At 42.9% G+C, this 16,227-nt stretch overlaps 1 protein-coding gene across 6 annotated transcripts in view; it reads right to left on the bottom strand.

Annotated features, from left to right (window-relative positions):
* Positions 1-838: 838 nt before the first annotated feature.
* The window catches only part of hoxa3a (homeobox A3a), a 34,713-nt gene continuing 19,324 nt past the window's right edge, over positions 839-16,227 (bottom strand). Inside the window, exons 1-4 of one of the 6 annotated variants that reach the window (XM_083778985.1) lie at positions 15,474-15,514; positions 10,318-10,378; positions 5,709-6,288; positions 839-3,266 (exon numbers count right to left, since the gene is read on the bottom strand). In XM_083778985.1, coding sequence (XP_083635111.1) covers positions 2,485-3,266; positions 5,709-6,171 — 1,245 coding nt within the window. In that variant the 5' untranslated portion in view covers positions 6,172-6,288; positions 10,318-10,378; positions 15,474-15,514 and the 3' untranslated portion in view covers positions 839-2,484. Of the gene's footprint in view, positions 3,267-5,708; positions 6,289-8,351; positions 8,764-10,317; positions 10,379-11,787; positions 12,419-12,791; positions 12,878-15,473; positions 15,515-16,227 lie in introns of those variants that run through there. The other 5 variants (XM_083778987.1, XM_083778983.1, XM_083778986.1 and 2 more) reach the window with 5 other exon arrangements.

The following is a 16,227-nucleotide window of genomic DNA, read 5'->3' as shown; positions in this document are numbered from 1 at the left end:
CCCACGGATGGAAATGCAATGAAGGAAATAATAAGCTTTCTATTTCGGCTAAAAACGTTACATTTATGTGCTACCTGCAGTATGCCACATATGGGTCAAATCAGTGTCTCACATTGTGTGTGTGTGTGTGTGTGTGTGTGTGTGTGTGTGTGTGTGTGTGTGTGTGTGTGTGTGTGTGTGTGTGTGTGTGTGTGTGTGTGTGTGTGTGTGTGTGTGTGTGTGTGTGTGTGTGTGTGTGTGTGTGTGTGTGGCGCACGCGCGCGCACGCCTGTTTTTGGATCCAGAATTGCCCAGTAGTCTATACACACGAGCCTTTCTACACAGCCACACCACACCATGGTTCAATTGTTCTAGGTTCCCCTGCTAGCCATATGTCAGGGCTAGTAATGTCCATGCCCTGTAATATCAATCATATTCAGATGAAAACGATACACGGTTGCAGCACCATGCAGTGTTATCAAATAATACTGCTATCACTTAAAGATAATATATTTATATATATTATTATTATTATTATTATAATAATTATTATTATTATTCATATATATTATGACTCATATAGCTTTTACTCCCACGGCCTATTTGGGGGGATGTTAAATAAAATTGTTTATACCATGCCAAATTGGACGATAACAAAATGTACGCATTTTGAAATTTAAAAACGTATATTTAAAGAGGTGGGCCGCATTTCTTATCGGCAGCATGCGCTTTCGCAAAAGCAGCCTAGAGACATGGAAAAACATATTATACCTGCAATGTCTGCAGTTCTGGTGTGTTTATGCATTAGTGCATTATTGTGTATTTCATTTTACATCCGCAAAGAGGATCATGAAACAAATAAGCCCGTTATATGATTGCTGTGTGTAGCCTACATTCCATGGAAAGCGCCGGGAGTGAATTTGACTGACTGGATATATCAGATAATTATTTTTCGAACGATTTCTCATTTAGCTTGTTGTCTTCTTGCAGATCCACCAGAAGGCCCTTGTGACATTTTTATTATTATGGATGTGCCTATACGCGGATGAGAGGCAGGAAGGAGACCACTCGAGTGTTTTCAGACTGTCGAAAGGCGAGGATACAAAGCGCTGCAGCTTTTATTCAATTTTCTTCATGAATATTGTGGAAATGTATATTTTCTTTTCTTGCATGCAGGAACTGCATGTTTCGCCTATATGTGTACAATATTATTAAGAACAGTAACAAAAGCTTTATATTATTATTATGTCATAAATTACAATTAAATATATATTCTATAATAAATATTTTATTATATGGGGTTATAGGTAGCCTAATATAAACTATGTATTAGGGATAGCAAGAGGTAGCTACTGGATTATTTTTTTCTTATCGAGGAGACTGTAATGTTGTGATTTATTTCTCTTTGATGTGTTGTTATGTGTCTGGGGTGCGTCAAATTAAAGCTGGGAGGATGAACTATAATTATATTTCAATTCATTTATTAATTTCTTCCAACTGGAGTGGAGCAGCATGGAATGTATGACATTGAAAAAGAAACAAAAAAAATAGCTGTTTGTTTTTCTTCAATAAAGAAATTACGAACGTGTGTCCTTCTTTCCACCCTTATTGCATGACTGATTGATTTTACATTCGTTGAGAAAACAAATCACCTCCTCGAATGAGAATACGACGAATAAGAAGAAGAAAAATAAAAAATAAAATAAACAGAAACCGCAACAGCAACATCTAGCAGTGCCCATGCCGAGGAGCCGATAGCAGACACGGTACGGGCTGGAACGGGCCTATATATTCCATCAACGTTCACCCCGCATGCACGAAGCGAGCGGGGGTGTCAAATAATACTAAAGGGATTTTCATCTTTACACATAATAGAACGAAATAAATAACATCAGAAAAGTCCAACAGAATAACAACACAAGCAGCGGGGGAGGTCGTGTGTTTCAGCATCTATAAGAGACCCTCCTTCTGCAAAAACGTATACATCTCCTCGTTAATCCCGGCTTGTGGTTCTTTGAGGATCCATTCACAAGTGCAACAAAATGCAAATTGAAAATAACAAAATAACACACAATTCTTCAAATGTGGATAAATAAAAAATGACGAACAAATTCACATTGAAAAATAATACCATAATATTTGTTCATAATACCCTGTTTGATTTTCGATTTTTAAACGAGAGAAGAAGAAGGAGAAAAAAAAAAGATTAAATAGGTCTATGCATAATATTGTGCCCACCCACCCCACTCCCTCCTCCTCGCGCCTGGCGTCTGAGCCCAGATAAAGGTCTTTGTGGGACAATGACACGAGCAAATAGAGGAAAAAAATTCAAGCAAGAGTGATTATTTTCCTATACGCTACGTCACACACACCAAAAACTATAGAAAACATAAAGAAAAAGCAGAGAGAAAGGAGGAAGCCATTTAAGAAGGCGCAGAAACGAAGCGATAATGTTGGGACTGGAGATGTAAGACAATGGGCGGAGTGATCCGGGCTGCACCACCGCTACAGATGCGTCAATTTGGGCGCTTCCTGAATTCTTCCCTGAGAATAGTGCGGCGTAAGGTCTGTGTACGTCGGGTTCGGATCACACACTCCGTGGTGGTGGCTGTTGCCCATTGTGATTGCTCCATTGTAGTCCATGTTTGTGGACGGCGGGTGCGGGAGATGGGTCAGACCGAAAACGGAGGCCCCGGAGTTGGGCATGGAATCGATGTAGCCTCCGCCGACATACACGGGGCTGCCCTGCATGTGCGGCCCATAGTTGCCATTGCCCTGGAGAGGATGCGCGTCATACTCGGGCGTGGCCGAGTCGGTCCCAGGGTACCTCTTCTGGGAGGGCGGGCAGTTGTTGAGGGAGCTGTTCAAGGGAGGGGGATATGACGTGGCCATGCCGTATGCGTTTTGATGGGGTTTGTTGTAAGACGTCGGCGACTGTGATTCATAAGGGACACTGTTTACAAGAGAATGCATAGAGTTGAGGTATCCTCCGCCACCGGAGGCTGGGCCCACGGGACTCCGTGGAGACTGCCCCCCAGGAGAAGGCATCATGCCGACGCCCTTTTGATCTTTCTTGTACTTCATCCTGCGGTTCTGGAACCAGATTTTAATCTGCCTCTCGGTCAGGTTGAGGAGGTTCGCCATCTCCACCCTCCGGGGCCGGCAGAGGTAGCGGTTAAAATGAAACTCCTTCTCCAGTTCAACGAGCTGCGCGCTGGTATAAGCCGTCCGGGCCCGCTTAGACGCCGCCGACCCAGGAGGACTCTTGTCTCCGGGGCAGCTCTCCACTGTCAGGGGGGAAGAGGGAGACGGTGTCAATTAGCAGTGTTGGGCAATATTAGAGTACATATTATACCTAGGAAAAAGTAAAAAATATTATATCAGCCTATACTTGGAATCAAGACTAATACATATTAGGCTATATAATATTACATATTAGGCTACTTTTGTGCCCTGTCACCCGCAAAAAAGGGATGCACAACAACACAATGTGTTTAGTCAGCTTCTTTTAGAACTGAATCCAATTGTTTTGAATAATAATATTAAGAACAGTCACCAATCAGCCAAAAAGGCTATAAAATAAAATAGGTATAATATTACTGTTTTGGCAGAGTAATACCTTATACACTACTCGTTACTGGGAAAAGTAATAACATTACAGTAATATATTACTAGTAACTACACTGCCCAAAACTGTCAATTAGTAATCCATTAATGGCGAAACACGGGGAAGGGAAGGGGGAGACCGAGAGACACAGAAATGCAGTGTGAGACAGAGAGAAAGGGAACGAGAAGGGGTTAAAGGGATGGGAGGGAGTAGTGTGACAATGCACATAGACACAGTTGATAGCTAATCTCCCCATCAGTATTGGGACTGTGGCAGAGGGGGGCTGAAAGGAGAGCATGGTTTTACTGCAATAAATATGCCATGCACGCATGCACCCTCAGATACAAATAAAACTTTATCATTATTTCTCTATTTTCTCATTCTGTGTGCTGGAATCCTAACATTTTTTGAGAAATCAGCTTCCTATATTGCAGTGTGCACTGCACAGAGGGTATATCAACGGGTTGCCATAAGGCAATTAACAATCAATGCATACAAAGTGCTCCGCGCGTTGCGGCAAATGACAGAATGGAAAATAAAACTCGTAATCACGTTGTAGTAGGTCAATAACCGATCCAAGAACATGGCGACCCGAAAATATTTCTGCTAAAGCATTTTGATTGACCCTCATCTCTCCCTTTAGTCGCACGCGTAATGCAAACACAGGCATTATGTATTCCTAGGGGGTGCGTAAAGCCCGCTCTCTTTGCCCCCACCAATACGTCTCACCTTCCAGAGAGGCTGGGGATTGGCTGCAGTACAGCAAGGTGTGGGTCTGCTTACCACGCGTGGCAGGCTGCCAGCACCTAATAAATTTTACTACCGGTCGTCTGAACCCAGCGCGAACCAAATACAGCATGACATAACGTAACCCATTAGCTTGTTTCAGAGATGGAAGGAGAGCCCAACACCGGGAATAACGGACTTTGTACAAGGACAATTACTGATGATTGTGTCAATTAATGTGATTATGCATAACTGAATACCATTAAAACCTGGAGCTGGAGACATTGCGTAAAAGACACAGCCCAATTGCGTAAAATGCGCATATAGACAACCTATTCAATCACATATTGTGAGCGTTAATGGCTCTCCGAGAGTATGATAGTATCCAATATCATTTACAATACCTAATAAATATCTCTTCCGTAACTGCTATGATCATCGTGAATAATGGGTTCCCATGGTCTCATGCAGAGAGTGCCAGAATGGTGCCTCGTTGCTTTCCATTTTCAACTGTCATGGCGAAGTATAGCTACGTTGCAAAAAAACCCAAAACACACACAGGCACGCACGCACGCACACACACACGATAAGGCCATGTGAAATGATGTGATCATGCATAGCTGAACCTTAGATCAGTGGTTCTCAAAGTGGGGTGCTGGGACCTTCACCTTCAGGGTTTCTTTATGGGGGCTGGGGGGGGGGGGGGGGCATTTGTACACTCTCTCAGAGTTATGGAGGTCTTTGAAATAAATACATAAAAACCACTGCACCAGGCCTGTACTGGGGGGGGGGGGGGACACACAAAAAACAAAACACTGATAATGACCACGTGACCATGTGATTCGTATAGCCTATGGTTGAACCGTATATGGTTCCACAGTAAACAACCACCAACCCCCACCCAGAAGTTTCCCTCTTATCAAAACAGGAGGACAAACTGAAACAACTGTTTTGGGCTTGTTTGTTTGTTGTCTTGCAGGCGGACATCGTGTGATCATCAGAGGCGATGCACTGTTTACTGTAGCTGCAGGTCAAATGTAGGGCAGAGGAGGGACAGCAAATGGTGGGATTCATGAGGCAAATATAGACCCACAGAATAGTTCTCAAACACAATTTAAGACATGATATAAGGTCAAACATTTCCACCTTTACCAGCTCCCTTGGAAAATAAATAAATTAAATTAAATAATAAAAAAGGGACTTACACCCAATGGGACATGCTGGGTAATTAAAGGTTAAAAAAAAGAAGAGGTAATTGTGTTGTGTCATATACAGCATGCGTGCGTGGCGTGCGTGTTGATTTTGTGTGAGAGAGACAGAGCCCGCATGCATATGTTAAGTGCGTGCGTGTGCGTGCGTGCACGCCACCAGCAGTATAGCCATAGAAAAGGTATACCTGAGCTGGAACTACTGGTGGGTTTTCCCTTTGTGTTCTGACGGGACTCCTTCATCCAGGGGAAGATGTGCTTTCGCGTCGTGGAGGTCGGGGAACCGTTCTTATTGGCACTGGGCTGGTTGGGCCCGTTGCTCGCGTTTTGGGCGAGAGCACCGGGGGACTGTGGAGTGGGGGGTGGGCCTGACACTGGCACCTGCGGTTGATTGCTTTCGGGATGAACCGTGGACTGCGCCGCCTGAATAGCTGTGCTCCTGTCGCAGCTCTCCGCCATCTCCCCCGGCTTCTGCAGGGCCACGGAGCCGTCAGGAGACTGCAGGGAGCAGGCAGGTCGATGGTACTCACTTTCCACATGAGAGGCCCGGGGATATTGGACCTGATTGGCATCATAACTGAAGCCATTTGCGCTTTGATACGGGTAGCCACTGTAAATTGCAGAGCTGTCGTAGTAGGTTGCCTTTTGCATCTCGCCGTTTCCCAATATTTATTTCAGAAACTGACAGGGTCTTGACACCCTTGTAGAATAACATTGGCACCCCGTGGTCACGTGACGCCTCTCCGCCAATGGCCTCCTCGTGTGAACCTAGGGTTACAAGAAGCACAGTGAGGAGGAGAAATGGTGGCGATCCATCTTACTTTTCAATACAGGCCTGACACGAGAGACTATGCAGGCAAGATAGGGCCAGCACTTCTGTAGACTATTACCGTTTACCTTATGGCTTTACACGGGGCACAAAGACACGCACTAACCTTGCATTACCATCTGTGCACCTCAAAACAAAAACGTTTTCAAACATATATACTGCACATGCATGCTAGATCATAACGGGAGCAATAACCAAATGCATTGCATGTTTAACTCTCTTAGCCTATACTGACCAATTAACCAACGTTGCAGTTTTGTTTATTTGTTATTTTTGTCTTTGTTTATTTTTTTTAGAGCGCAAGTGCAATGCAGAATATATGGCAAAAACCAAAATAATAAAGAAAGCTGCATATATAGGTAAATGCATGTCTAATAGCACATTGAAAACAACAACACATTGTTGTATTGGGGCTTGCATAATTATTAGCCCTTTGCCAAGGGACAACACTTGGTGCGCTTAATCTCCTTGAAGCTAGACTGGGCCTATTTTTGTTTCTCACTATTAGTGAAAAGACGCTTCAATCAGTAACAGGATAGACCTCGCTGCGGTCTGCTATCCCGACCACCTGGCGCAAAGGATAAACAACCGCATTCTCCCCATTTCTTTTTCTTTCTTTCTTTCTTTTTTTCCCCTTTTTGCATGTGTTACTAGTCTACCATACAAGACGAATGGAAGAGCCACAAGGAAACCTGAAAAACCGGGCGGGCATCCGCGCATCTCCATGACCACGGCGTGAACTTTTTTTTCCCGTCGCAGGCCCATAATAATGGCTGCTGTCGGTGCTGTCTGCGCGGCGGCCCGTCGCGGTGATGTATGAGGGTCAGTGGGCCGGGACGGCCCGCTCGAGAAGAACGGCCCGGTGAGCAGCCAGGCCCCATGTTGAAGTGGACAGAATTACCGGAATGCACAGCCAGCCAGCCCAGCCTGCCACTAAACCACTACCATTATTCACTGGAGGTAACCACGGGGATCTTATCAGCTGAAATCTTATTGTGGAAACTAACTAATAATAGTATTTAGACACAGTTATAGGCTATAGGCCTATTTTTGTTTTCTATTTTTATGTGAGTATGACGGTCAGGGGTTAGAGATTATAGGTGGAGTAGCCTAATTTATAAATAAGGCCCTATAGCTATTTAATGAGAATAATAATTATGCTATTAACAACACTACTATACAGCTACCACGATTAATATAAATATAAATAGTATTGTTATTATTTAGCTATTATTATTGTTACTATTAATAATATAAGAGCAGTGAAAGTAAAAACTAATCCCAGTAGCATTGCCGCTTTGCACAGAGCAGATATCAGCAAGCACACAGTGCATCATAAGGGAAATACATTGTCAAAATATTTTTCTATAAAGATAAATGTGAGCATTTCAGGTGTAGGCTACTTTCACTTGAAAAATAAACTGATACTATTGCTGTACATATATAGGCTATAATACATCATGGACAAACAAAGAATGTTTACTGTAAATTTGTTAGTTATGTTGATCTTAAAGTTAACATAAATGGTTCGTTAATTGACTTGTGAATATCAAAGAATGAACTCAAAATAAAATGAACAGGGGGAGGGAAGAAAAACCTAAATGGAAATGTTGAACAGCTCCGTCTTTGTACAGCATATATGAATGACTATACAGGCGAATCTGTACAAAATCAGACTCACTAAAGTTAGCTTCAACACAAGTTAAACCACAGACTGAAAGAGGATCTCTTCACTATACATGTGCTATTCAAAGGATGCTCTGGAATACATTGCAGAAAGATTGTTGGTGTATTTCCAACAGAAATAATGCGATAGCAATAAATGGCATGGGGAGAGAGAAGCAAGACAGACTCAAGCTTTCTGTTCAGCCCCCAGCTCTGCTGCCTTGACTGTGTGTGAACTCTTCCTGAACCGAGATGTAAGTCATACGGTGATAAATCACCGCACGACACACAAACTCCGCCATTTACAACCGAGGGAGCCTATTTCTGGCCTGCTTACCTTATCCTCTGACGACGAATACAAAGCACGACGCAATATTTTCTCATTCAGCGACGAAATCGATCAAAGCGGTAATCCAGAGAAAAGTTTAGGCAGAGCGAGCTGAGCACAGCAGCAGCAGTGGACTGCGCCTAGCCCCACGCCCGGCATTAGCAGCCACAACAAAAAAGGAAGAGCCGAGGGGCTCTCTGTGTGCACAAGAAACGAAATCCCCCCCTTTTTTCTTTCTTTTTCTCTTTTTTTCCTTTCCTATTCGACGTGGATGGGTAAACCAAGATTACGAAAGCAGGCGTGAGCAGTCAGGTCAGCGAGATAAGCGCTATCTGCCCTCACGATTGAACTTATCACATGCTAGAGCAATGCCCAGGCTTCATACCAATATTAAACGTAGCCAGGGCTATGCTGGACTATGTGTTCGTTCACCAAGTACCATGCAGACACACAACTCCCCCGAAACATAGCGTCACCATAGACAAGAAAAATTATGCAAATGAAGCAGCGCCTTGGAAAGCCAGTTCAAATCAAGAGGCTGCCTCTCCTCCCCCTACGGTATGAGGTAGTAAGCTTATGTATGAGGTGGAAATATATATCATTATAAATATAAGTTTAGACGCCCACCCAAACGCGCTTTGAAGCATGATTTGTTTTCCTTTTTTACTACGTTGTGAGACTATGTTTTGTTGAATGGGGTTGCAATATAGCCTTATATAGAAGGGGTTATAAGCAACCGAAAACAACAAGGCATTTTCATTCCCTTGGAACATAAAGGGCTTCTATATGCACGGCTTAATTATTAACCGACACTTTCTTGCATTTGGGGGTATCAATCCTGTGGTATAGGATCTGGTCATTCAGTTTTCATTCCAACACCAAATCTACTCAGCTTGCTTCGTTGTTGTCAGTGGACGCGCTGGTCGCACGGCCTGCTGTTATAGAGGAAGGCTATTGAATGGCCAAATAATAACAATAATAATCAACTACAATATTCTCGAGCCTGCATGCATGGCCAAACGGTGGATCAAAGTCTTGTTCGATGTAAACGAAGGGAAAAGACCCCCAACCAGGAGCTGGGCGAGAAAAATGGAAATAATTTTCATCACCAAAAGGCAAGCAGAGGACACGCAGTGAGAAACAGAAGAGATGAGAGGCGAGAGCATGGGGGAATCCCTCAGCATGTTATAATGGTGTCTTTTGCAGCCAGAGGAGGGAGAGGAAAAAGAGATTTATGTCCTTTCGCATCTCCAGGCTGTAAATACGTCCAGAGCAGCCTCTCTTGTCTGAGGCGCTGCATGGAGCGCAGATCCAACGGCCCTATTAAAAATGGTAGAACGCACGACCGGCGTAGGATGGTGAGTGGGACAGAAATCCACGCATGAGGATTTTTTTTCCTTTTTTTTTAGCCAACGTGGCTTTTCTTTCCCTACCTCAAAAAAAGCAAAATCACAGTAGATGCTTTGTTTAATTATTTACTCCTTTGTTTCGGTAAAATGCTGATTCGGCATTCTCTTTAATTTGGCACTGACCACAGGGTTAAATGTCAGTGTGTTGGTGGACGCGCAAATAAGGCCCAAACAATGTAAAAAAAAAAAAATCTGCATCTGCAATGTGATAGGAAATAAAATCCAGTTGAAAACTTCAGCACAGTATAAGCCATGGCGTGGGCCGGGCAGATGGTTTTCAGGGAAAGTGGTTTTTGAAAGCAGTAAGGCACAGCTCCAAGAGGTGCGATTCCCCTCGTCACTTTTATAGTGACAAATTACACTACAAAGACAAGTGGATGAGAACGAATTATTGCTCTCGGGCCCTTCATATCGCTGCTTCGAGGAAATGTACAAGCCATAGGGCTACTCGTCCCCTGCTCCTGAATGCTTTACAGGACGTGCGTGGTAGCTACTTATTAGAAATTGAATAAGGATATGACCATCAGGCATTCATAACACAAATCAATAAAGATATATGGACTCACCGAAGCCGGACAAGGGTGTCTCCACGACGGTGCAATCCCCCGGAATCACTTGGATGTAATTCTGCAATGAACAATAGAAGCATGTCTTTTTTAATATTCACTGAAAATACCCCATGCAAGTGTTATTATAATTATTATTATAATTATTATTAATATGTTTTTTGATCATTCATTCTCATGGCTATATTATTATGAACTATAATTTCACGTCTCGAAACAGAGCACCCACACTGAGCCTATATAAAACAGATATTAGACTAATATCAAGGATATCAATTATTATATGTGTGTCACGGGTAAATGACGGATAAAACAAAATATCAGGTTATAGAAATACAGATCGAGTCTAATTCGATGCGCGAAGCTTGAAGTTAATTATTTAAGCGACATTTTAAAACAGAAGAGTAGACTGCTGGCCTGTAGCCCGCGTGCACTTCATTTTAAAATATGCTTATGTGGGTTCAATTTTTTTCTAAAATCCTGATTCGTATATAAGCAAAGCCCAGATTTAAAAAAATGCATATACAGCTGCCATTTTGCAAAACTAATGACGGAAATCACTAATGCACATTCTAGCCATATAAAAAAAACATGCATTGCGAGCCTATAAAGGCATATAAACACAATTATACAAAAATAATACAATGGGCTTATAAAAAAAGACACGACTTGTGTTCCTCTGTTGTTCCCTGTGTATTTTCTCCACCACTGGAAATGGATCGAATAGTCATTAGCTCTCGCGCAACGGCTTCCCTAAGTCCCCGTGCCCATAAATCACACACGAGCGCCGTGACCTCAGCGCGGCCGCGCGGTCCTAGATGGCACTCCGTCTTCCATTATATTCTCGTTTCCCTGGCGGAGAGGCACAACCCCACTGCTTTCTCTTACTTTTTTATGTAGCTCAAGTTGATTTATCATTATACCCACAAACCCATGTAAAGCCACAAACTGATGCATTTTTATTGGAAATGTATTACACTTTGGAACGGGACAGCGTGACTGCTTTCACCTGCTCTGTTTGGGTTGGTTTTTTTTGTTATAGCAGCCGAGATTTAAATGGCCGCGTTTATTTACAAACTGTTATATAGGCCAAGCACTAGCTCAGTGTCTCAGCTATGGGGTTGACCACCTGCAAGGGATGGGATCAAAAACAGGCCTAGCCTATATATTAATCTGTGCAGCCCCCGTTGGCATCATTTTCGAAATGATTTAAGTGTTTATTTAAATGTGTAGCCAATTGCTTTCTGGAAGCACAAAATTAAGCAATTGCATGCCATACCCATGAGCAGCCAAATCCTCAACTGGCCACGCTTATGTGGCAATTCATGTTTCAATGGATTCACTTAAGGAGCTATATTGCAATTTGGATAATCGACATATATCTCCAGATGCAGGTGAATATTAATAGCCTCCTATTCCAGTTCAATTTTCCAGCCCGGCTATACAGCCCTGCACTCCTTTTCTACTGACCTCTGCCTCGCGTGGCAATAACTCACGACAGTAATGAACAATCGACGGAAATACCTCAAAATAAAATCCATCCTCCCAAAGCACGGACTCTGTCCGCGTGGAAAAACATATCCGTCCGTGACAGCAATATAATACCATCCACAAAGCCGGGATCCTCGCGCGCGCGATCTGTCTCTCCGTCTGGCTTTCTCGCTTTCTTTCTGTTTCTTTCCCTCGATAAAAAAAAAACTACAAAGCCCGGACTCCCCTCACGGAAAGTGGGGGTAACGCGCATATAATCAGCATCATATGGCTAGACCGGGGCTCCGGTTTTCTTCCCCGTGCCATAATACCGCGCCGTATTATGCGCCGCGCTCACGTGACGCAACGTCAACTTAAATCCCTTTTATTTGAGCCCGTGAATCATTAATGGAGGCAGTCGTTGCCCCCGAGGAGAAACGGATCGGTGTTTGAGGGAGAAAAAAGAGGGGTACATGACACTACAATGTATCTGGCAGAGGAGCAGGTCTCTCGCAGAGCAGCAGCTTTTCCACATGTCACCAATTCAGATGAGAGGGCTGTTCCGTCAGGCTTTAAAGTGCCATATATTTGGTGCCCATTAGCGCTGAGTGAGCGTTAGCGCTAATCCTGCTGTAGCAGCTATTGTGCCGAGTTTCAAGTGGGAGCTATACAGTTTTTAGACTAGAACACGTTAAAGGACAGGATGCTTATAGCACTCCAGTGCGACAACTCGCACTATGCGAGCCAGAGAGGGGCTTTCCTCCAAAACACCCTTGTAATGATTATTCAACACTCTTAAAGGTGACATCTTCTATTTTCTGTGAGATTTACTGCACAGTCAAGGCTGCGGGGCGTGTGTAGCGGACTCAATGTCGCCCCCCACCCTCTATACCCCATATAGGCTTCTGTGTGGGAGCGTTCCAGTAACATGCACCGTCCACGTCCTCCATCACCAGCAGCCTGCATGCTGGCGGCCAAATACAAATCAAATGTCACATAATTACCTTTCCTAACGCTAAGGCAAGGTGTGCCGTCCTGGTGGCAGTGAAGAGTGCTTGTATGTCAATCAGCAGTAGGCGGAAAGTAGAGATGAGACAACCAAAGTGTGGGTCCTCGACCCCACTGATCGCTACATGGACCCCCTGTTCACTCTGCCAGCGCCTACGTGCTTCCTATGAGCAGTTGACTGATGCTGGAAATTATAGGTTTGCTCACAGGAGGGTAAATGTTGAAATGTTAGTATGGGGAGGAGAACATATATCAGACTGTTGGTTGGAAGTATATAAGTAACAACGTCACTTCTACCCAGACCAAAAATCTAATGAGCAGACGCGGACGGCCCAATGCCCAGGCATATACCCCACTCACTGATTTTAACTAAATCACAGATATTATCATGCGTAATTGTGCCGTTATGGAGGATATATGTGGGCCTCTTGGCCGGAAGAGCTTCTCTTCTCTCTGCACCGTTTGGCGCTTTTTTTCCGTCAACACCGAGCAGCGGGCGTGGAAAACCCCAGCTAAACTATTAATCACTCGGAGCGGACATGGACAGCACCCCACTCCCACACATTGTCTTCTCAAACTACAACTTGAGCGGTAAACTTTTAAAGCCCTAAAGCCGAGGCAGACCATCTCCTTTTCTAGAAAATAAGGACAGGAGGACAGAGCGTTTACAATAAGTAGTGAAGATATTTAATTTCACATTTACATAATCGGTATAATTAATGTGCTATCTATTGTGTGTTAACATTGATGTTTGTTTGTTTTATAATGTTTGTATAACATATTGTAAGTGTTTATTGTGCTGCTTGCTCTGTTTTTGTTTTTGTTCTACAGCACGAGTTCACTGGGGTCGTCTCTATAAAGCAAGGCAACACTGGAGAAGTTTCATGGCTGGAGCTGACTAGAGATAGAAAACAGACACTCACTCCCACGCTGCCTCTCGCCACCGCACCTGAACTTTTCCCTGAACCCGGGCAGAGGCAAAGACAGTCGAGTGTGAAATGATTTTGGGTCAAAAACAAGGAGAAGATGGAAACCTCTGAGGCCACGTTGATTTCTGTAACCGACGTTTTGTTGCACCCTTTTTAATTGCTATTGCACCAACAGCAGTAACCGATTGAATGTGTCTCATTTCTCAGACGTTTCAGCAGAGATAGTTGCACAAATCAAAGGCGCCTTAATCGCTGACAACAAAGAGTTGTTAAAGGCACAGACCTCTCCTCGCCGCTCTGCCTTTGGATGTTAGCCAGACGACTATACATATCTCCCCACAATGTTGACATTCGAAGCTCTTAACTGGCAGACTTGGGTTACCGATACACTCAGCCGAAGATAAGTCTTTCTCGAGGGTTTACCCCGGCCAACATCAAGGCTAATGCGAAATGCAACGCCGTATGCTGACTAGAAACCCATTCTTATGAATGAGGCACACTATTGGGAGACCTAAGTCGGCGTTTGAGGTGAATTTTGTGGATGGTCCTTATGGGTGGTGGTTGTAATAAAGCACTGACGTTGAATTGTGATGTTAAACTATCATTTTCTTTGACTGTTGATAGTCTAGTTTATTTTTTGAGGTAAGTGCGAAACTGGCCGAATCTATGTGCCTAAATTATAGGCTATAGCTTAATAGTAATAATATAATAACAATAGTAAACAATAATGACAATGATAGATGATAATAAGATGAATCCTGGCATTTATCAGTGGTTAATGTTTAACCCAGTTGTCAGTTGTCTTTTGTGTCCACTTTCAATACAGGGCTTTCTCAGCAAAAGCACAGCTAAGTGCATTTGTTAAGGTAGTTTTAACGCATTTGCCCTCACATCTAATAAATTAGAAACTCCACTTAAACTTAAATGTTGAATATTGTCTTGTGTTATTTTTCTCGTTCATTTCAAGCCAATGTATAGTGGTCCACCCACGGCCAACGTTGAGGATGTTTTATTTATCTTATATTACTCGATGGTTTATTTATTAACTTTTAAATATATTCACGCAGAATTGAATATAGTTTTTCGGACTTTTCACATGCAGAACTGTCGTGACTGCAGCATCAGCAACCATTTCTCAGTCAGCAATGGCCTAATAGGCTACTTCTAGGATGTCACTTATATTATTATTTTTTATTGGCCAATTCAAATCAATGTATATATAGTCAGTATTAAGTGCAAACTGACATTTGCAGTCAAAATGTTACAATGTTTTGACTGCAAATGTTAGTTGCATAGACTTCAAGCAATTAGTTCGTGAATTAAAATCTACAAGTGATGACCTATGAAAAACTTGTTAACGTCCTTTGTTAAAGCGACGATAGTAGGCCTATAACATATTACACATAGTGATATGAAATAGCTTGAAGTTATTGTCACTTGAATATTGAAATATGAAGGCATAATGACCCCTGATCCCCCCGTGTTACACTTTTGAATAATTTGGCTCAAGTACATGGCCTATAACTGCAAAACCTATGACGGCTGCATGAATCTTATGCATAAGGTAAGCCCTGTGAGCATATACGAGTCCACTTCTAAATTAATCACCCGCTTGCTTGATGAGAGTAATCTGCCTAATGCGCACAAGGACCAAACCGCACCACTAAACGTTTACAGCACCACAAGTGAATATTCTTTTCTAGCATTTTGAAATCCCCACAGAGTGGAAAAATACCCAAATCTACTCACAAGTAGCAAGATGATCGTTGTCCACATGGAAACAGACGGACAGAACAGAACATAAATGTAGACGAGATATGCACCCAGCTGAGGCTCACTTCAAATGAAAATACAGTACGGCAGATTTTCATATCTATTTCTGACCCGAGGGCATTCATTATTCAACAAGTCACGTGGATGAGCAAATTAAAATTTCAGAAGACTGGAAGTGACCTCTATTCGTGCATCAAATGAGTTGAAATGTGTAATTTAAGCAGCTCGACATCTCGAGAGGCACAGTAAAACCTGTGCCAATCTAACGCCATCCTCTGTACTCCACCTGAAGGGGCGAGTAGACTTATAATAATTATGACAAAGAAGTCTCAAATTGAGTAAGTTATGTTCCATAGGGAGGCTATATGGGATAGGCTATATATAAATATATATAAATATATATGTATATATATATATATATATATACACACACACACACACACACACACACACACACACACACACACACACACACACACACACACACACACACACACACACACACACACACACACACACACACACACACACACACACACACACACATACAAAAATATATATTAATTTAATAGATATCACCATGGCCATGGATGAAGCTATACCGTCACAATAATTGACAAGCAAGTTTTCTATAGCAAGGTGAGGCCATAGTCGTTTTGAAGTTATATACCAGTTTGTGGATTTCATATAACTGCAAGACTGATTAATAGTTGTATTACAGTTGCACGCC

The sequence above is a fragment of the Protomyctophum parallelum genome (assembly GCF_964188405.1).
Source record: "Protomyctophum parallelum genome assembly, chromosome: 1".
In the NCBI taxonomy this organism is placed as follows: Eukaryota; Metazoa; Chordata; class Actinopteri; order Myctophiformes; family Myctophidae; genus Protomyctophum; species Protomyctophum parallelum.
Note: the sequence above shows the minus strand (reverse complement) of the source record. Positions and strands in the feature narration are given on the sequence as shown.